The sequence below is a fragment of the Elephas maximus genome, chromosome 22, assembly GCF_024166365.1.
Source record: "Elephas maximus indicus isolate mEleMax1 chromosome 22, mEleMax1 primary haplotype, whole genome shotgun sequence".
In the NCBI taxonomy this organism is placed as follows: Eukaryota; Metazoa; Chordata; class Mammalia; order Proboscidea; family Elephantidae; genus Elephas; species Elephas maximus.
Genome location: NC_064840.1, coordinates 27,323,496 through 27,350,134, shown reverse-complemented (window position 1 = coordinate 27,350,134; position 26,639 = coordinate 27,323,496). Strand labels below are relative to the sequence as shown.

Genomic DNA, 26,639 nt, shown 5'->3' with positions numbered 1-26,639 from the left:
GCTGGTCCCCGGATGCTGCACATGGTTAATATACACCCAATTGCTAACCAAAGAGTGGGTGGTCGGAGTCCAGCCAGAGGCACCTTTGGAGAAAGGCCTAACCAGTCTGCTTCTGGAAAATCAGCCACGGAAAGCCCTGTGGAGGACGGACACACGTGGGCTTGCCGTGAGTTGGAGCTGACTTGACGGCAGCTGGGAGTTGGTTAAGACCAAGCTGGGCTTTGTGAAGCATTTAGCATTGGGCATGGCTCACAGTGGATGTCCCTCCTGCCCAGAGAGCCCAGGCCCCTGCCCCAGTTCTGGGCTGACAATTTTCACCCTCTACCCTCTTTTTTTTACCTGAGTGGGATTTACCCCATATGCCTGGCAAGTTCCAGGCCAGGGGGTGGGTGTACTGAAGATGCAGGCCCAGCCCGAGCCAAGGCCCATCACTGGGACCTGGAGCTGAGCCTGGCAGCCTCCCCACTGGGGGCCAGCTAGAGGGGCCCGTCTGGTTTGAGTTCCCGGCGCCTCTCGCTGCCTGCACCAACCCACAGCCCACTCTGAGCTGCCAGGCTTGTGCCTTATTTGGGTCTTGTCTCCCCCCAGATGACACTTCACAGCCTTAAAAGGCAGGCCCAGCGGGGAGGGGTTAGAAGGGATAGTTGCCACTGCTAGCTACAGAGCCCCTCCAGCTGTGCCCCCACCCCAGCTTGGCAGCCCATCCCTCCAGCTGTGACCACCACTGTCCACCCCCAAGCCAGATCAGCCAGGACAGCCTACTTCTTGTAAGGGTGGTAGGCTCCTGGAACGAGGCCCCCTTGCCCTCCCGGGAGCCGCCTCCCTCTGGTTTTCATTTAAAACCAGGGCTGGATCCGCTTCAGTCTGTTCTTACCAAGTGGGGCAGGGAGAGGGTGGACAGCCACATTTGTAGCTCACGTGGATGGAGCACCAGGCCCATGTGTCCTCATCGGTATCCTCGGGCCTCACACAAGCCGAGGAGGTGAAGAGGCCTTATTATCCCATTTTACAGATGGGAAGATAGGCAGATCCAGGGAGGACAAGGCACACAGGTCAGTAAGTGGCAGGGCTGCAGCCTGACCTGGTAGCCCTAAACTCTTAACCCATGTAGCTAGCTGAGATTGTTGAGGAATCCCCCAGCCTCACTCATGGCCCCCGCCCCACTGCTAGCCCACTCCTCAGCCCCATCAGTTTGTCTGCTTTGGCCCAGCTCAGCCCAGTTCATGCTATGTGACCCAGGTAACCTGCCCCTCTTCTCTGGGCCTATCTTCCTCGGCACTGAGAAGAGTAGGGGCTGTGGTGGTAGGTGGGCAGGGGACATAGCCAGCAGGCCTCTCACCCCACCGTCCCTCAGTTGTAGGCTCCTCTGGCCACGTGGAGCCTGGGTGGTCAGGAAACACCATGAGACGAATGGCGTTTCGGCCCACAGCCTTCTCAGGTGGGTCCTAGGGGTCAGCTACTTGGGGTCTCCCCGGGCTGGGGGAGGCCTGGAGGAAGCCTGGGGCAGTGTGGTTGGTGACTGTCCTGAACCAGCTGGGTCCAGCTGTGGAGGGTCAGAGACAGGTCCTGCCCTGCCCTCCTAGTCTGGAAAGAGAACTGAGAGAGGGAGGAAGGGCCCCAGAGGGCAGCCTGAGCTGGGATCAGGCACCCTGAGACGCAGGACCACCAGACACATACTGATGAGGGTCCACGTGCTAGTTTCCTCTTTTTATTTAAACCAGCCGTTTCTGAGCACCTGCAATGTGCGAGGCACCACGCCAGTGGCTGTCTATCTTCAGCTCACTGACACCTCCCAGCGCCCCCCAGGAAGGCGTCATTATCCCCATTTTAAAGAGAAGGAAGCCGAGAGTCAGAGAGGGGACATCCCTGCCCAAGGCGCCACAGGTGGCAGGAACAGTGGGGGGACTCAGCCCCAGGCTTTGTGCTCGCCCTGAGCCTCCGTGTCCTTACGTGTGAAGCAGGAATGCCCTTTGTCCTAACACGCAGGCTTGTCCCAGGACTGGGAGAAAGGCTTGTAGAGCACCTGGCACAGTCCCTGGCAGCTAGGAGGTTCTGTCAAAGGCCAGAACTGTCAATGATAACTTCAGTATATAACAGGAAGCTGGAAGAGCTGGACATAGCTCGGGAAGGTGATTCCAGAGGGTGGCACCTCTGAGGGCGGCCCAGGCAGACTGTGGTCCCCAAAGCCCACAAGCCCAGCCCCTGGTGGCAAGTAATAGGATTTCGTGCCCCAGCTGTTGGGAAAGGGGTCATTTTGGATGCAGAGGCTGCCAGGTCGGGTCCCTGCTCCTGCTCTGGGAGAAACAGGTCCCCTCTGGAGACTCCCAAGTCAAAGGAAATGATGCTGGATCCCCACAGGGCATGGCCCGCCCTGGCCAGGCCGTGACTCCACAGGCCCTTCAGGCGCCAGACCTCTGCTTCCTCATGGGTTGGGATTATCAGGGGTCTGCTCCTCCCTCCTGAACCCCAGGGGGCTGAGGGGCTTCCATGGGGGAACCAGGGCCCCTGAACCTGGCCACAGCCTCCTCCCTCCCCACAGGTTGTCTCAACTGCAGCAAAGTGTTGGAGCTGACCGAGCGGCTGAAGGCACTGGAGGCTAAGGTGGGTGAGCAGCATCCCTGTTGCCTCCTGCCCCAGGGCCAGGCAGGACATAGCCTACCCCTGCCCCCTGGGGCTCCCCACCTCCTTCTCCACGCCCACTCCGTTCAGATCCCCACAGTGCACTTCTGAGCTGAGCTTCAACACCCCCAACCCTCCGGGACCCCACACGAATGCCCCCTGTCAGGCAGGCACTGCTGCTCCACCTCTCCTCCAGTACCCCTCCTCAGGGGAAGCCTGGTCACAGGTGGACACCTGGCCCTCTCCTCAAGGCCCCCAGTCAGCTCCACCTCCACACCCTTGCTTCTCCCAACGTGCAGTTCCTCAAGCCCCTCCTCCGGGAAGCCCCCCTCTGATGCACCTTCATCTGCACCCTGACCACATTCACACAGATAACCCCCAGAGCTGGATCCCCCTCCACCCATCACCTTTTGCCTTTACCCCCCCATAATATCACCTTGCCAGTCTCAAAGTCAAAACGTGTACTACACATCTTAAACTATTTCAAAATACAAAGCTTAGAAAAATTAAAAAGACCTTCTAAGTTTAGAAGTGTGAAAAACTCAGAAATGTGAAAAACCTACCAGAAAATTATTCACAGCAACCACCTGTTCCCCGAGAGTGAGCAACTCGTAACATTTTAGTATCTTTTCTTCCACATTTTCTAAAGGTACATGGAAAAAAAGAAAAAAACTCGTTGCTGTCGAGTTGATTCCTACTCACAGCGACCCTATAGGACAGAGTAGAACTGCCCCATATGGTTTCCAAGGAGCGGCTGGTGGATTCAAACTGCCAATCTTTTGGTTGGCACCCTGGGCTCTTAACCACTGCACCACCAGGCTCCAAGTGTACATGGAAGCATGTATATTTTGTCTGCATAGCCCTTGCACCATCATTCCCTCATCTGAGAATTCATCTTTTTTATATATATATATATATAATTTTTATTGTGCTTTAAATGAAAGTTTACAAATCAAGTCAGTCTCTCACACAAAAACCCATATACACCTTGCTACACACTCCCAATTACTCTCCCCCTAATGAGACAGCCCACTCTCTCCCTCCACTCTCTCTTTTCGTGTCCATTTCGCCAGCTTCTAACCCCCTCCACCCTCTCATCTCCCCTTCAGGTAGGAAATGCCAACATAGTCTCAAGTGTCCACCTGATCTAAGAAGCTCACTCCTCACCAGCATCCCTCTCCAACCCATTGTCCAGTCCAATCTATGTCTGAAGAGTTGGCTTCGGGAATGGTTCAGAATTTATCTTAAGGGGTGTCTTAGTTACCCACGCCTACTGTAACAAAAATATCACAAGTGGATGGCTTTAAAGAACAGAAGTTTATTTTCTCACATGTCTGGAGGCTAAAAGTCCAAATCAGGGTCTCGGCTACATTGATTCTTTCCTTGTAGGTAGTCCCGGACATTCCTTGGTTCCTTGGCTTGTTGACAGGCCTCACGTGGTGCCTGTCTTCTCACATGTGTGTCTCTGTGTCTATGCTGCTTTTTTCTGCAACTCAGAAGTGATTAGGTTTAGGATCCACCCTACACTGGTACTGATTGGTTAATTATATTGCATTGCATTGCATTATGGAAGGTCATTACATTACATTGCATCCTACATATATAGGGGTTAGGATTCCATCACAAATTTTGGGGGGACAAAATTCAATCCATAACAAGGAGGTTATTAGATATGAAGAGATTTACCAAAGTATTAAGTATAAGTGGGGAAGTGTGAAAACCAGACAATAGGAGGGGTAGGTGGTGTCAGTCACAGAGCATCCATTCTGTGGAATACTAGGCAGCTATTAAAAATACCTCCATTTTCTGTCCCTGATTTATTAAGTGAGAAAAGCAAGCTTCTGAACAGCACGTGCTAGAACCCGAGTCATGTGGCACAGGAACCCCATGGCTTCTTCCCGAGGTCCCTCCTGGGAGAAGCCCTGCGAGAGGCAGGTCAGTCCCACACTCAAAGTGACGGTTCTCAGTTCAGGGTCTGCCGGGCTGATGGGTTTCAGCTTTTCTCTGGAGAGTCTCCATAAAACTCTCCCTCCCTGGTCAGCAGTCACTCTGGCCCTGCTTGGTCCTCAGTCAGCAGCTCAGGATGGGGAGGAGATGTTGACCGCTGGGCCCATAAAGTGAACTTTGTGTATACCACCTCTGAGAGTCAATTCTGACTCTTGGCGATCCCATAAAACTACTCCTTAGGGTTTTCAGGGCTGTGACCTTTTGGAAACAGATCGCCAGGTCTTTCTTCTGAGTCATCTCTGGGTGGGTTCAAGCTGCCAACCTCTTGGTTAGCAGTTGAGTTCTTAACTATTTTTGTCACCCAGGTCCCAGGGACTCCATGGGACCTTTATTTCATGTCAGACCCTCCCAATCTTCCCTCCAAATTTAGAGAAAATCCTTCCAGCCATTACCCTGAGATGCTTTAACTGAAAAAAGAAGCTTTATATTATTTATTTAGATAAGCATAGGAAACAGCAAACACCAGGATGTTCGCAGAGCTCAATTCTGAGAGGCAGAGAGTTCTGAGACCTGCGTTTCTTTTGTTGATGATGGTGGGTGTGTGATGATTTTTCTACAGTGAGCGATACGATGTATGCAATTTTAACAACACAGCCACTTCTGATAAAGTCCTGGGCCCCTGCAAACCCAGGTCTCCACCCTGAGGTGGGTTATGCTGGCTATAGGGGGCTTCTCCTTCCCCTGCTGCCCACAGTGGGACCTCTTGGCTCTCTCAGTATCCCCCTCCAGCTGGCCTGTCCGTGGTGAGACACTGGCACCGACTTCAACCCTATCTCCCCCTTCCTTTTCAGGTGGCTTTGCTAACTGTCACAGAGCAGGCAGTGCCCCTGGTGCCAGCTGCCCCCAAAGGCCCTGCCCCACTCTGGGGCTCCCCAGCTGCCCAGGGCAGCCCAGGGGATGGAGGCCTCCAAGGTGAGTGGATAGGGATGGAACACACACCCCTATGTGGGAAAGAACACCGGATTGGGAACCAAGAGTGTGAGATTCTGGCCCCATCCTGCCACTGACTCCCAGCTTGACCCTCATGTGGGGCCTCCGTCTTCCCAGCTCTCCAGTGGGCCTGAGGGTATGGTCTCCAGGGACCCCTGAGCAGTGGCATCCTGGGAGGCTGAACTGCCCCGAGGACCCTGCCACAGGGTGGAGCTGGGGGCAGGGACTCTGGGTGATTCTCCCTTACCCAGACCCAGCAGGGACACTAACCCCTGCCTACCCCTGGTCTCAGGGCCACCAGGAGCCAGAGAGAGTGTGAAGGCCCCACTGCTCCCTCGAGACAGTAGGTGCGGGTTGAGGGCCAGGGCCAGGTGGGGACAAGAGCAAGGCCGGAGCTGCCAACCTGATGTACTTCCATCCCCAGAGCAAGTGGGTACGCCGGGGCTGCCTGGGCCCACCGGCCCCAAGGGAGACACCAGCAGCCAGGGCCCACCGGGAATGAGAGGCCCGCCAGGTGAGTACTGAAGTGCTGTCCCCTCAAATTCACTGGCCAGCTCCCCAGGTGGACTCAGGCTAGGACCTTCCTTCCCAGACTCTGACATAGCCAAATTGGTCTGGGCCCTTCTGCCCACTTGTGTCAGCTCATCACCTCCTCCAGGGCTCCCTAGCACCCTGTCTTTCATTCATTCAGCCTATGCTCCTGGGGCATCTGCTCCCTGCAGGCTCTGGACCAGGCACAGGGTGAGTCAGACCAGTCCTTGCCCTGCTGGAACCCCCAGGCCAGCCGGGGGAGGGGTTTGGGAGGCAGCAGAAAACAGCGATGTCCACCTCATGTAACCAGGGCTTCAGTGGAAAATGTCAGGGGTATGGGAGCCCTGAGGAATGAAGCCAATCCCTAGACTGGGTGGGTAGGGGTCAGGGAGCGCTTCCCAGCAGGGTGACATCTTAGCTGAGGCCTGAAGGATGACCTAAACTTTACACCAGGCAAAGGGAACAGCTCATGCAAAACCTGGAAGTGAGAGGAAAAGACCATTCTGGAAATCACTGTTTATTAAATGTCTATTGTGTGCCATTGGCTCCATGGGAAAAAGGCCTGGCAAACTCTTCTGTAAATAAAAAGCTATGGAGCAGAATTCCGTTCTGACACACGTAGGGTCATCATGAATTGGAATTGACTTGTCAGCTATGTATTTGGAGTTTTTTTGTTTCTTTTGTTTTGTTTCTTGGTGTGCCAAGTGTCCATTCTCATAAAGACCCTGGTGAGGGATGTGTTTATCCCCCTAATAGGCGTGGAGGCAGAGGCCCACCTGGTTGGCCGGTGAGGACAGAGCCCAGACCTGCCCAGGCCTGTGGACTCCAGAGCCCATTCTCACACCGGCTACACTAGGTTAACTTGTCCTGCCCTTGGCCCCTGGAGGCCACTCTGGGCTTGCCCCTGCCGCCGACACACCCAACAACATTCGTGATTCTGTTGCAGGTCCACAGGGCCCGCCAGGGAGCCCTGGCCAAGATGGAGCTGTGGGCAGCCCTGGAGAGAGGGGACCTCCAGGCCCCCCAGGGCCTCCTGGCCCTCCTGGCCCCCCAGCCCCTGTTGGACCACCCCACACCCAGATCTCTGAGCATGGTGAGTCCTGCGGGGTCACACAGGTCAAGGTAAGAGGAGGGGAGGGTGGGAGAGGAGGCTGGAACCCACTACCGCAGAGCCTACTAGCTCTTACCTGGCACCCACTGTGTGCCCAGCTTACCTTTGATAGGCCATGTGTCAGCTAATCCTCCAACAGGTGCTGTTGTTCTCTGTGCACATATGAAGGAACCTGAGGGCCAAAGAAGTGGTCACTTGCCAGGGTCAGACCCAGGTGGTTTCAGAGCCTATGCTCAGAACCACCCAGCTCAGGCCATCCTGCCAAGGCTTGGAGCTGGCCGGGATCCAGCCCTCAGAGCACCGGGAAGCTCAAGGCCCAGGAACAGGAAGCCAGCCCTAAGCTCCCAAGGCCACAGCCTGGCCCTGTGCTCTGCAAGGCCCAGCCTCCTCCACCCAGCTGGGCCTCCTCCCTCAGGTGCGCCCTGCCTGACCCACAGGTGCACCCCACCTGCCTGAGGTCAGAGCGTGGAGTGCCAGCTTCAGCCCCATCTCCATCATATCTTTGTGCATGACCAGGCACATCATTGTCCCTCTCCAAGCCTCAGTTTCCTCATCTGTATAATGGGGATGGTGACAGTGTCAGTCTCCCAGAGCTCTGTGGCACCCACACACCAAAATCCTGGCACACAGTAGGTGTTTAATAAATGGTAGCTTTTACTCTTGCCATTTCACATGTGTCAGTACATGCTTAGTGAGGCAGAGTTTTGCTGGACGTCACCAGCTGGACTGGTGGGGTTAGAACCCAGGTTTCTGTGCCTATGGGCTCTCGCTATCCTGTTGACTGACAATCCCCCCACCTCCTGCCCTTGGAGCAGGTGCCCGGTGGCCCCAGCTGCACTGCAGGCCACCAGCAGTGCAGTCACACCTGGCTTGACAGAGGTAGCAAGTAAAGACTTCTCCCAGCCCCACCCGGCCAGCCCTGATCACTCGCCATCTCTCCTCCCCTAGGGGACCCATTACTATCCAACACCTTCACTGAGACCAGCAGTCACTGGCTCCAGGGACCTGCTGGGCCCCCAGGCCCCCCAGGACCCATAGGTAAGTTGATTCCAAGCCTAAGATAAGAGATGGGGCTTGGAGATGGCAGAGGGACTAGGGCTGTGGCTACCAGAAAGGGCCTGATGGTAGACTTCCTGGCATTGTACTCTGTCCTGGCCCTGAGGACACCTCTCTTATTCCAGGTCCTCCTGGGCCTCCTGGTCCCATGGGTTTCCCTGGGAGTCCTGGACACATGGTGAGTAGTTCCTCAAGTGTTCCCATCCACCCACCAATCCACCCATCCGTCCGTCCGTCCGTCCATCCATCTATCCTTCCTTCCATCCACTCATCCATCTATCCACCCACCTATCCATCCATCCTTTCATCCATCCACCCATACTCTCATTCATTCAACAATCATTTGTTATTTATTATGGAATTACTTTCCATAAGTATTCTGATTCAATCCATGTATCAAGAGTCAAGTATTAGTAGCCCCTGATGCCAAGAAGTTGGAGGTTCTGGCCCTAGGGCTGTGTCCAGCATACAGCAAACATCTAGATCAGGCTGGCAACTGTCTGGCTCCAGGGCCACTAAGCTGTATGATCTGTCCACTGTGTGCTAGGCACTGGCCATGTGAAGAGCTCAGACGCCCAAGCCAAGATGGGGCCCCCTCCCCGACCCCTCTGCCCTTCAACCTCCCGCTCATTCCATCCCACCCCAGCACAAGGCTGAGGCCCTGTCTTATTGCTCAGGGACCCCCAGGCCCCATTGGCCCTGAAGGAATCTCCGGCCGCCTAGGAGAGAAGGGCGAGCAAGTGAGTACCCAGGTGGCCCCAGGTGGGGGGTTTAGGGAATCCTAGAACCCCAGATCAGACCCAGTCCCACAGCTGACTCTATTCTCCTCCCTTCCGTACAGGGACTGCGTGGGGAGCCTGGCCCCCGAGGCTCCGCTGGGCAGCGGGTAAGTGATGTCCCTCTCCCTGCAGCTTCCCCTCCAGGATCCCACAGGCCCAGACCCCTGCTCTGGCTCCATACCCTGTGTCCAAAGCCCCAGACCCTCCCTGCCTGATCCAGGCCATGCTACATCTCCTCTCAATCTCTCCCTGTCTCTGAAACCTGTCAGCCTCTTCGAATCTGGCTGTGTTTGTCTCCCTCACCCTGGCCGTCTGGATGTGTATCTATTTCTCTTTCTGTCTCCTCCCCTCTGTGTCTCTTTGTCTCTCTGTCTGTATGTCTCTTTCACTCTCCATCTCTCTGGCTATGATTGTAGATTTGTCCATTTCTCCCTTTAGATAGGTCAATTTTTGCTTTCTGTATTTCGAAGCTCTGTTATTAGGTGCATATACATTTAGGATTTTAATATTTTCTTCATTCTTTTTATTTTTATGAAATGAATCTCTATGTCTGGTAATAACTCCTTGTCTTAAATTTTATTTTGTTTGATATTAAAATAGCCATGCCAGCTTTCTTATGCTTAGTATTTGTATGATGTATCTTTTTCTACCCTTTATTTGTAACCTGTCTCTTTATATTTAATTTGCATCTCTTCTAAACAACATATACTTGGATCTTGCTTTTTTAAACAGTTTAGTTCATTTATATTTAATTTGTATAATTATTCATATGGCTGTGTTCAAGTCAACCATCTTGCTCTTTGTGTTCTATTTATCCCATCTTTTCCTTGTTTCTTCTTTTCCTGCCTTCTTTTGGATTAATTGAGTACTTTTTATAATTCCATTTTATCTCCGCTAACGACATTTTGAATGAGCCCTGGTGATGCAGTGGTTAAGCGCTCAGCTGCCAACTGAAAGCTCTGCAATTCAAACCTACCCAGCAGCTCCATGGGAGAAAAGACGTGGTGATCTGCTTCCATAAATATTGTTGTTATTGTTAGGTGCCATCGAGTCATTTCCAACTATAGGGACCCTGGGACCCTGTGTACAACAGAACGAAACACTGCCCGGTCCTGCGTCATCCTCACAGTCACTTTTCTGCCTGAGCTCATTGTTGCAGCCACTGTGTCAATCCATCTCATTAAGGGTCCTCCTCTTTTTCACTGACCCTCTACCAAAAATGATGTCCTTCTCCAGGGGCTGATCCCTCCTGATAACATGTCCAAAGTACGTGAGACGAAGTCTCACCTTCCTTGCCTCTAAGGAGCATCCTGACTGTACTTCTTCCAAGACAGATCTGTTCGTTCTTTTGGCAGCCCATGGTATATTCAGTATTCTTCTCCAACACCATAATTCAAAGGTGTCAGTTCTTCGGTCTTCCTTATTCAGTATCCAGCTTTTGCATGCATACGAGGCGATTGAAAACGCCATGGCTTGGGTCAGGTGCACCTTAGTCTTCAAGATGACATCTTTGCTTTTTAACACTTTAAAGAGGTCTTTTGCAGCCCATTTGCCTAGTGCAATGCATTGTTTGATTTCTTGACTGCTGCTCCCATGGGTGTTGGTTGTGGATCCGAGTAAAATGAAATCCTTGAAAACCTCAATCTTTTCTCTGTTTATCATGATGTTTCTTATTGGTCCAGTCGTGAGAATTTTTGTTTTCTTTATGTTGAGATGTGATCCATACTGAAGGCTTTAGTCTTTGATCTTCATCAGTAAGTGCTTCAAGTCCTCTTCACTTTCAGCAAGCAAGGTTTTGTCATCTGCATAGTGCAGGTTGTTAATGAGTCTTCCTCCAATCCTGATGCCACATTCTTCTTCATATAGTCCAGCTTCTCGGATTCTTTGCTCAGCATACAGATTGAACAGTTATGATGAAAGGATACAACCCTGACACACACCTTTCCTGACCTTAAACCACGCAGTATCCTCTTGTCTTCAAACAGTAGCTTCTTGATCTATACAGGTTCCTCATGAGCACAATTAAGTGTTCTGGAATTCCCATTCTTTGCAATGCTATCCATAATTTGTTATGATCTACGCAGTCAAATACCTTTGCATAGTCAATAACACACAGGCAAATCTCTTCCTTGTATTCTCTGCTTTCAGTCAAGATCCATCTGACAACAGCAATGATATCCCTAGTTCTACATCCTCTTCTGAATCCGGCTTAAATTTCTGGCAGTTCCCTGTAGATGTACTGCCACAGTTGCTTTTGAATGATCTTTAGCAAAATCTTACTTGTGTGTGATAGTAATGATATTGTTCAATAATTTCTGAATTTGGTTGGATCATCTTTCTTTGCAGTGGGCATAAACATGGATCTCTTCCATTCAGTTGGCCAGGTAACTGTCTTCCAAATTTCTTGGCATAGACAAGTGAGCACTTCCAGCACTGTGTCTGTTTGTTGAAACATCTCAATTGGTATTCCGTCAATTCCTGGAGCCTTGTTTTTCACCAATGCCTTCAGTGCAGTTTCAACCTCTTCCTTCGTCAGCATCAGTTCCTGGTCATGTGCTACCTCCTGAAATGGTTGAACGTTGACCAATTCTTTTTGGTACAGTAACTCTGTGTATTCCTTCCATCTTCTTTTGTTGTTTGATATTTTCCCCATAGAATCCTTCAAAATTGGAACTCGAGGCTTGAACTTTCTCTTTGGTTCTTTCAGCTTGAGAATTGCTGAGTGTGTTCTTCCCTTTTTATTTTATAACTCTGGATCTTTGCACATTCCGTTATAATACTTTGTCTTCTCAAACTGCCCTTTGAAATCTTTTGCTCAGCTCTTTTACTTCATCAGTTCTTCCATTTGCTTTAGCTACTCGACATTCAAGAGCCAGTTTCAAAGTCTCTTCTGACATCCATTTTGGTTTTTTCTTTCTTTCCTGTCTTTTAAATGACCTCTTGCTTTCTTCATGTATGATGTCCTTGCTGTCATTCCACAACTCATCTGGTCTTTACTGATTAGTGTTCAATGCATCAAATCTATGCTTGGAGATGGTCCCTAAATTCAGGTGAGATATACTCGGGGTCATACTTTGGCTCTTGTGGCCTTGTTCTAATTTTCTTCAGCTTCAACTTGAACTTGCATATGAGCAATTGATGGTCGGTCCTGCAGTTGACCCCTGGCCTTGTTCTCACTGATGATATTGAGCTTTTCTATCGTGTGTTTCCACATATGTAGTCGATTTGATCCCTGTGTATTCCATCTGGTGAGGTCCGTGTGTACAGTTGTCATTTATGTTGGTGAAAAAAAGGTATTTGCAATGAAGAAGTGGTTGGTCTTGCAAAATTCAATCACGTGATCTCTGGCATTTTTTCTATCACCGAGGACATATTGTCTTCTTTGTTTCCAATTTTCACGTTCCAATCACCAGTAATTATTAATGCATCCTGATTGCATGTTCAACCAATTTCAGATGCAGGAGTTGGTAAAATTTTTCAGTTTCTTCATCTTTGGCCTTAGTGGTTGGTGTGTAAATTTGAATAATATTCATATTAACTGGCCTTCCTTATAGGTGCATGGATATTATTGTATCACTGACAGTGTTGTACTTCAGGATAGATCTTGAAGTGTTCTTTTTGATGGTAAATGCAACGCCATTCCTCTTCAAGTTGTCATTTCCAGCATAGTAGACTATATGATTGTCTGATTCAAAATGGCCAATACCAGTCTGTTTCATATCACTAATGCCTAGCATATCAATGTTTATGTATTCCAATCATTTTTGATGATTTCCAATTTTCCTAGATTCATACTTCGTGCATTCCACATTCCAATTATTAATGGATGTTTCCAGCTTTTTTTTCTCATTTTGAAGCATGCCACATCAGCAAATGAAGGTCCTGAAAGCTGGACTCCATTCACATCATTAAGGTCGACTCTGCTTTGAGGAGGCAGCTCTTCCCCTGTTGTATTCTGAGGGCCTTCCAACCTGAGGGACTCATCTTCTACCACTATATCAGACAGTGTTCTACTGGTATTTGTAAGGTTTTCACTGGCTAATTCTTTTTGGAAGTAGACCACTAGGTCCTCCCTCCTAGTCTTTCTTAGTCTGGAAGTTCAGCTGAAACCTGTCCACCAGGGTGACCCTGCTGGTATTTGAATCCCAGTGGCATAGCTTCCAGCATCACAGCAACACGTAAGCCCCGACTGTACAACAAACTGACAGACGGGTGGGGGCCATAAAGATTACAGCCTTGGAAACCCCGTGAGGCAGTTCTACTCTGTCATATAGGGTCACTATGAGTCAGATTTGACTCCACAGCACAAAAGGACAATGGCATTTTAGCTATACCTCTTTGTATTTTGTGTGTGTGTGTGGTTACTCTAAGGATATGCTTCCTCAATTTATAACAATTTACTTGAAATTAATATTATACCACTTCTGGTGTAAGTGGGAATATTACAACCATATAATTCTATTTTTACCCCTTCTGTCCTTTTTGGGTCCTTTGTGCTATTGCTATCATTGTATTTTGTTTACATTTTTTAATAAGCCCACAATACACTGTTATTATTTTTGCTTTAAACAGTCAATTGACTTTTAAATAAGTTAAGAAAACAAAGAAAAATTGTTTTTTATATCTACCAATGTATCTACCATTTCTAATACTTTTTATACATTCCTATAGATCCAGATTTCCATCTGGTATTAATTCCCTTTGTCCTAAAGAGCTTCTTTAGTGTTTCTTGTAAATGGGTCTGCTGATTACAAATTCTCTTAGGTTTATTTAATTCTCTTACCTTAATTTTTGAAAGGTATTTTCATTGGATATAGAATTATGGATGGCAGTCTTCTTCTGGCTTGTATAGTTTCTCAGGAGAAACTGACTGTCCTTACTGTTATTTTCCCATATACAATGTTTTTTTCCTCTGGCTTTCAAGATTTTCTCATGCTTAGGTGTGGTTTTCTTGGTATTTATCCTGCTTTGGATTCGCTGAGGTTCCTGGATCTGAGTGGTTGCTAGTGTCTTTGTTTTTATTGGTTGTTTTATTTTGTTTTTAAATCAAATTTGGGGAGGGGGATGGAATCGGCCATTATTTCTTCAGATTTTTTTTCTGTTGCCATCTCTATTCTCTCCTTCTGGAACTCCAGTTACACTTGATACTCTCCCACAAGTCATTGAGGCTTTGTTAATTTTTTTTAAAATACTCTATCTGTGCTTCAGTTTGAATTATTTCATTGATCTGCCTTCATGTTAATTAACTCTTTTTTTTTTTTTTCTTTTTGGAGTTTATGTAAGATTTCCTGATTTTTAATTGTGGGAAACCACTTTAACCTTTAAAAAAAAAAATAGGGCCAAAATACTTACACCAGTTGCCTTCGAGTTGATGCTGATTCATGGCAACCGTGAGTGTGTCGGAGTAGAACTGTGCTCCATAGGGTTTTCTTTTTTCATTTTTATTGTGCTTTAAGTGAAAGTTTACAAATCAAGTCAGTCTGTCATACAAAATCTTATACACGCCTTGCTATGTACTCCTAGTTGCTCCCCCCCCAATAAGACAGCACACTCCTTCTCTCCACCCTGTATTCCCATGTCCATTCAGCCAGCTTCTGTCCCCCTCAGCATGCACATCTCCCCTCCAGAGAGGAGCTGCCCACATAGTCTCATGTGTCTACTTGAGCCAAGAAGCTCAATCCTCACCAGTATCATTTTCTATTTTATAGTCCAGTTGAATCCCTGTCTGAAGAGTTGGCTTTGGGAATGGTTCCAATCCTGGACTAAAAGAAGGTCTGGGGACCAGATTTTCTAGTCTCGGTCAGACCATTAGGACTGGTCTTTTTACGAGAATTTGAGGTCTGCATCCCACTGCTCTCCTGCTCCTTCGGGGATTCTCTGTTGTATTCCCTGTCAGGGCAGTCATTGGTTGTAGCTAGGCACCATCTAGTTCTTCTGGTCTCAGGCTGATGTAGTCTCTGGTTCATGGGGCCCTTTCTGTCTCCTGGGCTCATAATTACCTTGTGTCTTTGGTATTCTTCATTCTTCTTTGCTCCAGGTGGGTTGAGAACAATTGATGCATCTTAGATGGCCGCTTGCTAGCGTTTAAGTGCCAGACACCACTCACCAAAGTGGAATGCAGAATATTTTCGTAACAAATTTTATTATGCCAATTGACCTAGATGTTCCCTGAAATCATAGTCCCCAAAACCCCACCCGTGCTACTCTGGCCTTCAAAGCATTAGGTTTATTCAGGAAACTTCTTTGCTTTTGGTTTAGTCCAGTTGTGCTGACCTCGCCTATATTGTGTGTTATCTTTCCCTTCACCTAAAATACTTCTTGTCTACTATCTAATTAGTGAATACCCCGTTCCCTCCCTCCCTCCCCTCTCTCGTAACCATCAAAGAATATTTTTTTCTCTGTCTAAACTATTTCTTGAGTTCTTATAATAGTGGTCTTATATAATATTTGTCATTTTGCAACTGACTAATTTCACTCAGCATAACGCCTTCCAGATTCGTCCATGTTATGAATTGTTTCACGGATTTATTGTTTTTTATCTATGCGTAGTATCCCATTTGTGTGAATATACCATTAGTTTATTTATCCATTCATCCATTGATGGGCACCTTGGTTGCTTCCATCTTTTTGCTGTTGTAAACAGTGCTGCAATGAATACAGGTGTGCAAATATCTGTTCATGTAAAGGCTCTTATTTCTCTAGGATATATTCCAAGGAGTGGAATTGCTGGATCGTATGGTAGCTTTGGAAACCCTGGTGGTGTAGTGGTTAAGTGCTATGGCCGCTAACCAAAGGGTCAGCAGTTCAAATCCACCAGACACTCCTTGGAAACTCTATGGGGCAGTTCTACTCTGTCCTATAGGGTCGCTATGAGTTGGAATTGACTCGATGGCACTGGGTTTGGTTTGGGGTTTTGGTATGGTAGCTTTACTTCTAGCTTTTTAAGTAAGAGCCAAATTTATTTCCAAAGTGGCTGTACCATTTTATATTCCCACCAGCAGTGTATAAGTGTTCCCAGCCTCTCCACAACCTCTCCAACATTTATTATTTTGTGTTTTTTGGATTAATGCCAACCTTGTTGGAGTGAGATGGAATCTCATTGTAGTTTTGATTTGCATTTCTCTAACGGCTAATGACTCTGACCATTTCCTCATGTATCTGTTAGCTACCTGAATGTCTTCTTTAGTAAAGTGCCTGTTCATATCCTTTGCCCATTTTTTAATTAGGTTATTTGTCTTTTTGTTGTTGAGGTTTTGCAGTATCATATAGATTTTAGAGATGAGATGCTGATCGGAAATGTCATAGCTAAGAACTTTTTCCCAATCTGCAGGTTATCTTTTTACTCTTTTGGTGAAGTCTTTGGATGAGCATAGGTGTTTGATTTTTAGGAGCTCCCAGTTATCTTCTTTTTCTTCTGGTGTTTGTGCATTGTTAGTAATGTTTTGTATACTGTTTATGTCATGTGTTAGAGCTCCTAGCGTTGTTTTTTCTTCCATGATCTTTATCATTTTAGATTTGATGTTTAGGTCTTCGATCCATTTTGAGTTAGTTTTTGTGCATGGTGTGAGGTATGGGTCTTGTTTCATTTTTTTGCAGATGGATATCCAGTTATGCCAGCACCATTTGTGAAAGAGACTGTCTTTTCCCCATTTAACTGACTTTGGGCCTTTGTCAAATATCAGCTGCTCATATGTGGATGGATTTATGTCTGGATTCTCAGTTCTGTTCAGTTGGTCTACGTATCTGTTGTTGTACCAGTACCAGGCTGTTTTGACTACTGTGGCGGTATAATAGGTTCTAAAGTCAGGTAGTATGAGGCCTCTTACTTTGTTCTTTTTCAGTAATGCTTTACTTATCCGGGGCCTCTTTCCATATGAAATTGGTGATTTGTTTCTCCATCTCATTAAAAAATACGGTTGGAATTTGGATCGGAATTGTATTGTATCTATAGATCTCTTTTGGTAGAATAGGTTTTTTTACAATGTTGAGTCTTCCTATCCATGAGCAAGGTATGTTTTCCACTTATGTAGGTCTTCTTTTGGCTTCTTGCGGTAGTGTCTTGTAGTTTTCTTTTTACAGGTCTTTTACGTCTCTGGTAAAATCTATTCCTAAGTGTTTTATCCTCTTGGGGGCTACTATAAATGGTAATGATTTGGTGATTTCCTCTTCGATGTTCTTTTTGTTGGTTTAGAGGAATCCAACTAATTTTGTATGTTTATCTTGTATCCTGATCCCTTTGCTGAACTCTTCTGTTAGTTTCAGTAGTTTTCTGGAGGATGCCTTAGGGTTTTCTGTGTATAAGATCATGTCATCTGCAAATAGAGGTACTTTTACTTATTCCTTACCAGTCTGGACGCCCTTTATTTCTTTATCCTGATTGCTCTGGCTAGGACCTCCAGCACAATGTTGAACAAGAGTGGTGATAAAGGGCAACCTTGCCTGGTTCCCGTTCTCAGTGGGAGGGCTTTCAGACTGTCTCCACTTAGGATGATGTTGGCTGTTGGCTTTGTATAAATGCCCTTTATTATGTTGAGGAATTTTCCTTCTATTCCTATTTTGCTGAGAGTTTTTATCATGAATGGGTGTTGAACTTTGTCAAATGCATTTTCTGCATCAATTGATAAGATCATGTGATTCTTGTCTTTTGTTTTATTTATATGGTGGATTACATTAATTGTTGTTCTAATGTTGGACCATCCCTGCATACCCGTTGTGAATCCCACTCAGTCATGGTGAATTGTTTTTTTGATATGTTGTTGAATTCTATTAGCTAGAATTTTGTTGAGGATTTTTGCATCTAAGTTCGTGAGGGATATAGATCTGTAATTTTCTTTTTTTGTGGAGTCTTTACCTGGTTTTGGTATCAGGGATATGCTGGTTTCATAGAATGAGTTTAGGACTATTCCATCCTTTTCTATACTCTGAAATACCTTTAGTAGTAGTGGTGTTAACTCTTCTCTGAAAATTTGGTAGAGCTCTCCTGTGAAGCCATCCCGGCCATGGCATTTTTTTTTTCTTTTACTTTTTTTATTGTACTTTAGTTGAAGGTTTACAGAACAAACTAGTTTCTCATTAAACAGTTAGTACACTTATTGTTTTATGACATTGATTAACAACTCCATGACGTATCAACACTCTCCCTTCTCAACCTTGGGTTCCCTATTACCAGCTTTCCTGTTCCCTCCTGCCTTCCAGTCCTTGCCCCAGGGCTGGTATGCCCGTTTAGACTCATTTTGTTTTATGGGCCTGTCCAATCTTTGGCTGAAAGGTGACCCTCAGGAGTGACTGCATTACTGAGCTGAAAGGGTGTCCAGGGGCCATATTCTCAGGGCTTCTCCAGTCTCTGTCAGGTTAGCAGTTCTAGTCTTTCTTTTTGAGTTAGAATTTTGTTCTACATTTTTCTCCAGCTCTGTCTGGGACCCTGTGTTGTGATCTCTGTCAGAGCAGTCAGTGGTGGTCGCTGGGCATCATCTAGTTGTACTGGGCTCAGTCTGGTGGAGACCATAGTAGGTGTGGTTCATCAGTCCTTTGGACTAATCTTTCCCTTGTATCTTTAGTTTTCTTCATTCTTCCTTGCTCCTGAAGGGGCAAGACCAGTGGAGTATCCTAGATGGCTGCTTATAGACTTTTAGGACCCCAGATGCTACTCACCAAAGTACAGTGTAGAACATTTTCTTTATAAACTCTGTTATGCCAATTAAGCTAGGTGTCTCCCGAGACCATGGTCCCTGCAGAAAGGCAGACTTTTGGATTCATACACATTTTCTCTCTCTCTTCTCTCTCTCACTTTGCCTTGAGAGTAAGGATGGTTTTTCCAGAGGGACCCCTAGCTCATTAATAACCAACCAGTGATGGAGAAAGAAGGGAGGAAGGAGAAATTTTTCAATAAATAGGGGCCTGACTAGCCCAGCCCAGTGTCTCATTATTATGACAAATCACTCACCTCTCTAAATCATAATTTCTTTGGACATAAAATTAGAATAACGACAACTATCTAATCTACTGCATAGGGATATAGAAAGAATCATATTAGAAAAAGTCATTGAAATTTTTTTGAAAAGTATACAGTTGCTCTATGAATACAAGATGCTACTGATGTCAAATTATTGCCTTCAGTGCTTGCGGGAAATAATGTGAGCGATAATTGTTGAGGAGTCCCTGGGTGCAACAAACGGTTAAGCACTTGACTACTAACTGGAAGGTTGGCAGTTCGAACACACCAAGAGGCATCTCCGGAGACTGGTCTGGTGATTGCTTCTGAAAGGTCACAGCCTTGAAAACCAATGGAGCAGCTCTACTTTGCACACATGTGGTCACCATGAGTCAGGATCAACTCCATGGCAACTAACAACAATAACAACAAAGAGTTGTTTATTAATCAAAAATTTACAATAAAATTAAGGAGCCGAGACATATAGCATAAAGTAACAGTTAATAATATGAGATGGCATATGGTAGGTGTGAGATGAATGTTACAGGCGCCAATGAGTGGCCAGTGACCTACAAACTATGCAAATGTAGAGCAAAGAGTGATTTGGGAAGGTCTTACTGAAGAGATGGGAGCTGAGCAGGGCCTTGTAAGCAGTGCTGTATTCCCATAAGTCCAGTAGAAAATAGAAGAAGATTCTTCATATGATGTTAGATCACAGACGAGTGTATAAGAGGTCAGCTTCACCAGCCAACTTAATCATTTCTCAATATGTTACAATATATTGGGATAATATCTATCTTCCCTCTGGATAAGATCAACAATTTCTCTTTTACTATATAGTAATCAGCATTTTTTTGTATATTTAAAAAATTTTTTTTATTGTGCTTTAAGTGAAAGTTTGCAAACCAAGTCAGTCTCTCATACAAAAATTTATATTCACCTTCCTATATACTCCTAGGTGCTTTCCCCAATAATGAGACACCACCCTCCTTCCCTCCACTCTCTGTTTTCGTGTCCATTCGGCCAGCTTCTGATCCCCTCTGCCCTCTCATCTCCCCTCTAGACAGGAGCTGCCCACACAGTCTCATGTGTCTACTTGGCCCAAGAAACTCACTCTTCACCAGTATCATTTTCTGTCCCATAGTCCAGTTCGATCCCTGTCTGGAGAGTTCGCTTTGGGAATGGTTCCTGTCTTGGGCTAACAGAAGGTCTGGGGACCATGTTTTTGAGCAGTGTATTGTTCAGTTTCAAAGTGTTTGATTTCTTTTCCTGTTATTGATTTCTACTTTTATGGCCTTATGGTCAGAGAAGGTACTTTGTAATATTTTGATGTTTTGGATTCTGTTAAAGCTTGCTTTATGACCTAATATGTTGTCTGTTCTAGAGAATGTTCCATGTGCACTGGAAAAGAAAGTATACTTGGCTGCTGTTGGGTGGAATGTTCTGTATATTTCTATGAGGTAAAGTTGGTTGATTGTGGCATTTAGATCTTCCGTGTCTTTATTGAGCTTCTTTCTGGATGTCCTGTCCTTCACCGAAAGCAGTGTGTTGAAGTCTCCTACTGTTATTGTGGAGCTATCTATCTCACTTTTCAATGCTGTTAGAGTTTGTTTTATGTATCTTGCAGCCCTGTCACTGAGTGTGTAAATATTTAATATGGTTATATCCTCCTGGTATATTGTCCTTTTAGACATTATATAGTGTCCTCCATTATCCTTTGTGGTGGATTTAACTTTAAATCTATTTTGTCAGAAATTAATATTGCCACTCCTGCTCTTTTTTGATTGTTGTTTGCTTGATAAATTTTTTTCCATCCTTTGAGTTTTAGTTTGGTTGTGTCTTTAAGTCTAAGGTATGTCCCTTGTTGGCAGCATATAGATGGATAATGTTTTTTTAAGCCATTCTGCCACCTTCTGTGTCTTTATTGGTACATATAGTCCATTTACATTCAGCATAATTATGGATAGGTATGAGTTTAATGCTGTCATTTTGATGTCTTTTTTTGTGTGTTGTTGACAGTTTCTTTTTCCCACTTAATTTTTGGTGCTGAGTAGTTTATCTTTTTTTTTTTTTGGCTGAGTCTTTACTTTTTTCTTGTATTTTATTTTGATGAGTAGGATTCTTAGTCTCCTTTGTGGTTACCTTAATATTTACCCCTGTTTTTCTAAGTTTAAACCTAACTTTTATTTCTTTATATTGCCTTGACTTCCTCTCCTTGTGAAGATCTATGACTACAATTTTTTAGTCCCTCTTTATTGTTTTAACGTTGTCATCTTTTACATAATGACATTGCTGTTTCCTTGTTTTGAGCGTTTTTTATCTTGATTTATTTTTGTGATTTCCCTATCTGAGTTGACTCTGGTTGCTCTGTCTTGTCTTCTAGACTTCTGTTGATATCTCATATTATTGATTTTTTAACCAGAGAACTCCCTTTAGTATTTCTTGTAGTTTTGGTTTGGTTTTTTCAAATTCCCTAACCTCTGTTTATCTGGAAATGTCCTAATTTCGCCTTCATATTTGAGACACAGTTTTGCTGGATATTTGATTCTTGGCTGGCTATTTTTTCCCTCAGTGCTTTATATAAGTCATCCCATTGCCTTCTTGCCTGCATGGTTTCTGCCAAGTAGTCTGAGCTTATTCTGACTGACTCTGCTTTGTAGGTGACTTTTTGTTTATCCCTAGCCACTCTTAAAATTCTCTTTTTATCTTTGGTTTTGGCAAGCTTGATTATAATTTGTCTTATTGACTTTCTTTTGAGATCTACTTTATGCGGAGTTCGATGAGCATCTTGGATAAATATCCTCTCATCTTTCACAATATCAGGGAAGTTTTCTGCCAACAAATCTTCAACAATTCTCTCTGTATTTTCTGTTATCCCTCCCTGTTCTGGTACTCCAGTCACTTGTAGGTTATTTCTCTTGATAGAGTCCCACATGATTCTTAGGGTTTCTTCATTTTTTAAAATTCTTTTATCTAATTTTTCTTCAAATATATTGGTGCCAACTGCTTTATCTTCAATCTTACCAGTTCTGCCTTCCACTTGCTCAGTTCTCCTCCTCTGATTTTCTATTGAGTTGTCTAATCCTGTAATTTTATTGTTTATCGTCTGAAATTCTGATTGCTGTCTCTCTATGGATTCCTGCAGCCTATTAAATTTTTCATTATGTTCTTGAATAACCTTTTTAATTTTTTTAACTGCTTTGTCTGTGTGTTCCTTAGCTTGTTCTGCATTTTGCCTGATTTCGTTCCTGATGTCTTGAAGTGTTTTGTGTATTAATCTTTTGTATTCTACATCTGGTAATTCCAGGAATACACCTTCATCAGGAAGATTCCTTGATTCTTTTTTTTTTTTTGAGACCTTGTTGAAGCGATTATGGTCTGCTTCTTTATGTGATTTGATATTGACTGTTGTCTCCGAGCCATCTATAAGTTATTGTATTAGTTTATTGTATGTTTGCTTACCGTATCCTAGCTTCTTGCTTTGTTTTGTTTTGTTTTGATATGCCCAAGTAGGCTGCTTGAGTGAGCTAGCTTGATTGTTTTCACCTTTGAAGCTCTAATGTCCTGTCATCAGATGGCTAGAGCTGTTACCATGTATATGAGCCTAGGAGTCCATTTACTTTTCTTGTAAGGATTCAGCACAGGTGTCCAGGAAGTTGGTCATCAAGTGCGTGCTACAGGCTCTGTCCTAAGTCTTAGAGGGGCAGGAGTGATTGATGTAGGCACAGGTATCTGGTTGCAGCAGGGGTCACTCTCTGAACAAGGCAGGGGGCTGACAACCATCCCCCGAGTGTCTGTGAGGAAAGCGCATCCCTGTTCCCTAGAGCACACAGTGGGTAGGTTCTGCTGCCGGACCATGGGTAGCCACTGCTTTTTGTTGTAGGGACTGGGAGGTACCACTTATCCTTGGACCCTTGTCACACGTGGCTAGGTGACGTGGGTGGAGCTGCCAGTCCTTAGGCCCCTGATGTGGGTAGGTGAGGACCCTGTTTAATAGGCGAAATGGTGTCAAACATTAAAAACCCACCTCTCCACCACACAGCTGAAACAGTTGCAGTCCACCAACAAGGGCCTAATCTCTTGAAATGGGCCCACACAGGTCCATGCAGGGGTTAAAGGTATTCAGAGTCCGTGGACTCTTTGTGCCTAGACAGGAGCCACTTCTGTCCTGAGCTCCTTAGCTTAGTGGAGCTAGCAGATTATCTTTTCCCCCAATGTTAATTTATTCCTTCTCCAAGGCTGGGAGAATGGCTCAGAGCACGCAACAGGACCTATCTCAGGCCCAGGGAAATAGACAGCTGCTGAAGCTGGCTTGGGAGCTGGGGGTATGATAAAATAAATGCAAGTAGTTAGTTTTTCCAAAAGTGTTGTTCTTCTCTGGTTCCAGAGGTGTGAGTAGGCTGCATGGCTCGCTGTCTCTCCCTGAGAAGAGACACTCCAGAACACTACTGCCAGGCCTGCAGGGGTCGCTCCAAGGATTGTACCTGAGGGTTCCTAGTGAGTGAGGTCCAGCAACTCCTCACTGCTTCTGAACCATCTCTCCTTCCCCCTGCTGCTCGGTCTGTTTTCTGACTTTGCCTTTGATGTTCAGGGTTCCTGGTTTGTCATACGTATAATTTCACTTGTTTTTTCGGGTCTTTGTTATAAGAGGGATCACCTGAAGCATCTGACTACTCCACCATCTTGGCGCCGCCCCTAATTGATTCTTTTATTGTGTTCAATCCAATCATCTGTTAATGCCATCTAATGAATTTTTTTTATTTCCGGTATTATAATTTTCATTTCCAGGATTTCCATTTTATCCTTTTTTATAATATCCACATCACTCCTGAAATTCCCCATTTTGCCACCCATTATATCAATTCCATTAGATTCTTTAATACAAGTTATCACAGATATTTTAAACTCATTGTCTGCTAATTCCAACATCTGGGTTGGCTGTGGTTCTGTTTCTATTGACTGATTTTTCTCTTGAGCATGGGTCACATTATCCTGTTTCTTCACGTGTCTACTAATTTTTTATTGTATATTGGACAATGTAGATAATACATTAAAGGGACTCCCGATTCTGTTATCTTCTTTCCTCTGAAGAATGTTGAGTTTTGTTTTAGCACAGTTAAATCACCTTGTTCTTTTGGAGGCTTAATTTTAGGCTTCATCAGGGGAAGTCCATTTTGGTTTTACTCTTAGTCCTAGGGCAAATCCCTTTGTCCTTGGATCTAGTCTTTATTCCTAAGGAAGGGACTTTCTGTAATTTTATTGGAAAAGCTTGGTTATTAATAGCCCCTCTTAACTTGGTGGGATTTAAACTCCAAATTCTATCTCCCCAGTGGTGGGCAACTGCTAAAATCTATGTCTAGTTCTATTAACTTTCTGATTGTGCCCCCCTTCCCCAGGCTCTTTGGGGTCTTACCCAACTCAGAGACCATCCAAGGATTATGCAGATTTTGCACCTCCTTGTGGCTCCCTGCTTTCCAGTATTTTCCCCTCAACTTCCTGCTTTTCTGGTAGCCTAGACTCTGACCTCTGACTCCTCAGACCAATAAGACTTAAGCTTTCTGCTTGAGTTTTCTTCTCCAGGCTGAGGGGACTGGGTGTGCCCTCCAAAGAAAAGCCATAAAAATACAGATTTTATCCAACACAGTTCCTTTTTTAGAGGGTCAAATATCCTTCAGTTTCTGGCTGTTCTTTATCACTTTCCATTACCTTCAAACAGTTGTTTGTTTCTTTTTTAATTGTTGTTGTTGTGCACTTTATCCAATGTTAGTCCAGTACAAGCCACTCTCTGACTCCGACTCTATCTCTCTCAGTCTCTGTCTCTTTCTCTTCTGTGTCTCTGTCTCTCTCTTATTCTGTTTCCTTCCTTGTTCCTCTCTCCTCCTTCCTCCTTCCTTCCCTTACTGTTTCTATCTCTATCTTTCCTTACAGGGAGAACCTGGCCCCAAAGGAGACCCTGGTGAGAAGAGCCACTGGGTAAGCTCCAGGCCAGCATTGGCCTCCCCGTGTCCCCTCCCACCCTGAGTGCTCAGGACAGTATTCTCTCACCGATGGGCCCTGGGAGTGGGGGTGCCCCATTCACATCTCCATTGCCACCTGGTCTCCCAGGGAGGAGCCTTGGCAGATCTCAGCCCCAGCTGCCTCCCTTATTCTGTCCCTCCCAACTGGGCAGGGCCAGTCCTATCAGCAGACCCCATGCTCTCTGTCTCTGTCTTTGTCCCTGTCTCCGCCTTCGCTCTGCAGCCTTTCCAGGCCAGGGTGACTCTGCCTGTTCCTCCTGGGACTTTTGGGCTGACCCCAGCCAGACTGCACCCCCTGTCTCCAAAGCCCACTCTCACAGGGGCTTTGGCTTCTGCACCCATCCACAGAAGAAGGGAAGCATGGAAACAATATCTACACAGAAAAAAAAATGGGACAGAGCACCTTAGGAGCCTCATGGTAAAAGGGACAGGGAACCTAGACACCACCCTACACAGGAAATCCATGAAATTTGGCAAGGGAAGCCAAGAGATCATCTTGTACACATTTGTACATGGTAAATGAGGTCAGGGAACCTAGCCAAAAGCCCTTGAATTAAATAAGGTCCTAGATACCATCACATACATAGGAGACCCATGTGGAATGGGAAGGGAGACCTAGAAACTACCACATATCCAGGAGAACCATAGAAAATGGGGTGGGGGGTCTAGACACCACTGTACTCAAAGGAAACCCGTGAAGAATGGGACAGGAGGCCTAGAAACTCTCATATACACAAAAGACTTAGAGTAAAGGGGACCAAGAAACCACATGCCCGAAAGTCCCATGGTTAATGTGGGGTCCTAGAAACCATCACAACCACTGGAGATAGTTGTCGTGAATGAACTTTGGGGCCTAGAAACCTTTACCCACTTAAGAGATACATAAAGGGAGGGACCAGGAACCTAGAACCCAGAATACCCAAAAAGCCCCATGATGCAAGGACCTGGAAACCATCACTGATTTAGGAGACATTTGGAAAATGGTTGGGGTGGGGGGGGGTGAAGGGCAGATACCCCTGCAAGAGAGACAACCAGGAAGCTCAGTTGTCTTGTCTCACCCCACCTCTGCAGTCTGGCTGGGGCACCCCACTTCCTGGTAGGTACTAGTTAGTGAGGACATGGGAGGCCCCCAGAGCCTTCCCTGCCCTCTCTGCTCCTGATTGTGGGGTCAGTGATGGATACAGCCGTGGGAGCCCCCCACCCTGCACGAGTTCTCCCTCGTGTCTCCCCATGACCCCTGGGACCCTGCTACCTCTCTGGCAAGCCTCTCTCAGGCCCTAGCAGCCCCCCAACCCCCTGCCCTCCTCTCTACCCTGCAGTTCCAAAGCCTCTTGAGATAAGAACACTGCGATATGGTCCTGAGCTGGGCGGAGGTCAGGTAGACCCATGTGAGCCCAGCCCTCTGCCCTCCCTAGGCCCTGTCACTGGCCTTTCCCAGAGACCCTTGGTGTGGGAGCATGCTTTCCACCCAGTTTAAGGGAATGGAGGAAGGCAAACCTGAGGCAGAATTAGGCTGGGCAGCCCCATCCCTACACGGAGACCACCATCGGGGGAGCAGGATGCTTGGGCAACTTAACCAATCACAGCCAGGACGGGCCTTGCACACAGGACCACCTGCAGGGCGTGGGGGCCGAGAGGTAGCAGAGCCCCTTCTCACC

At 46.1% G+C, this 26,639-nt stretch overlaps 1 protein-coding gene across 7 annotated transcripts in view; it reads left to right on the top strand.

Annotated features, from left to right (window-relative positions):
• The window catches only part of EMID1 (EMI domain containing 1), a 52,350-nt gene that overhangs the window by 14,844 nt on the left and 10,867 nt on the right, over nucleotides 1-26,639 (top strand). For 4 of the 7 annotated variants that reach the window (XM_049865611.1, XM_049865612.1, XM_049865613.1 and 1 more), the window contains exons 4-14: nucleotides 1,355-1,438; nucleotides 2,540-2,601; nucleotides 5,418-5,538; nucleotides 5,849-5,899; nucleotides 5,981-6,070; nucleotides 7,034-7,180; nucleotides 8,147-8,236; nucleotides 8,380-8,432; nucleotides 8,932-8,994; nucleotides 9,096-9,140; nucleotides 24,893-24,937. In XM_049865611.1, the coding sequence (XP_049721568.1) occupies nucleotides 1,355-1,438; nucleotides 2,540-2,601; nucleotides 5,418-5,538; nucleotides 5,849-5,899; nucleotides 5,981-6,070; nucleotides 7,034-7,180; nucleotides 8,147-8,236; nucleotides 8,380-8,432; nucleotides 8,932-8,994; nucleotides 9,096-9,140; nucleotides 24,893-24,937 (851 nt within the window). The remainder of the gene's footprint in view (nucleotides 1-1,354; nucleotides 1,439-2,539; nucleotides 2,602-5,417; nucleotides 5,539-5,848; nucleotides 5,900-5,980; nucleotides 6,071-7,033; nucleotides 7,181-8,146; nucleotides 8,237-8,379; nucleotides 8,433-8,931; nucleotides 8,995-9,095; nucleotides 9,141-24,892; nucleotides 24,938-26,639) is intronic. The other 3 variants (XM_049865614.1, XM_049865616.1, XM_049865617.1) reach the window with 2 other exon arrangements.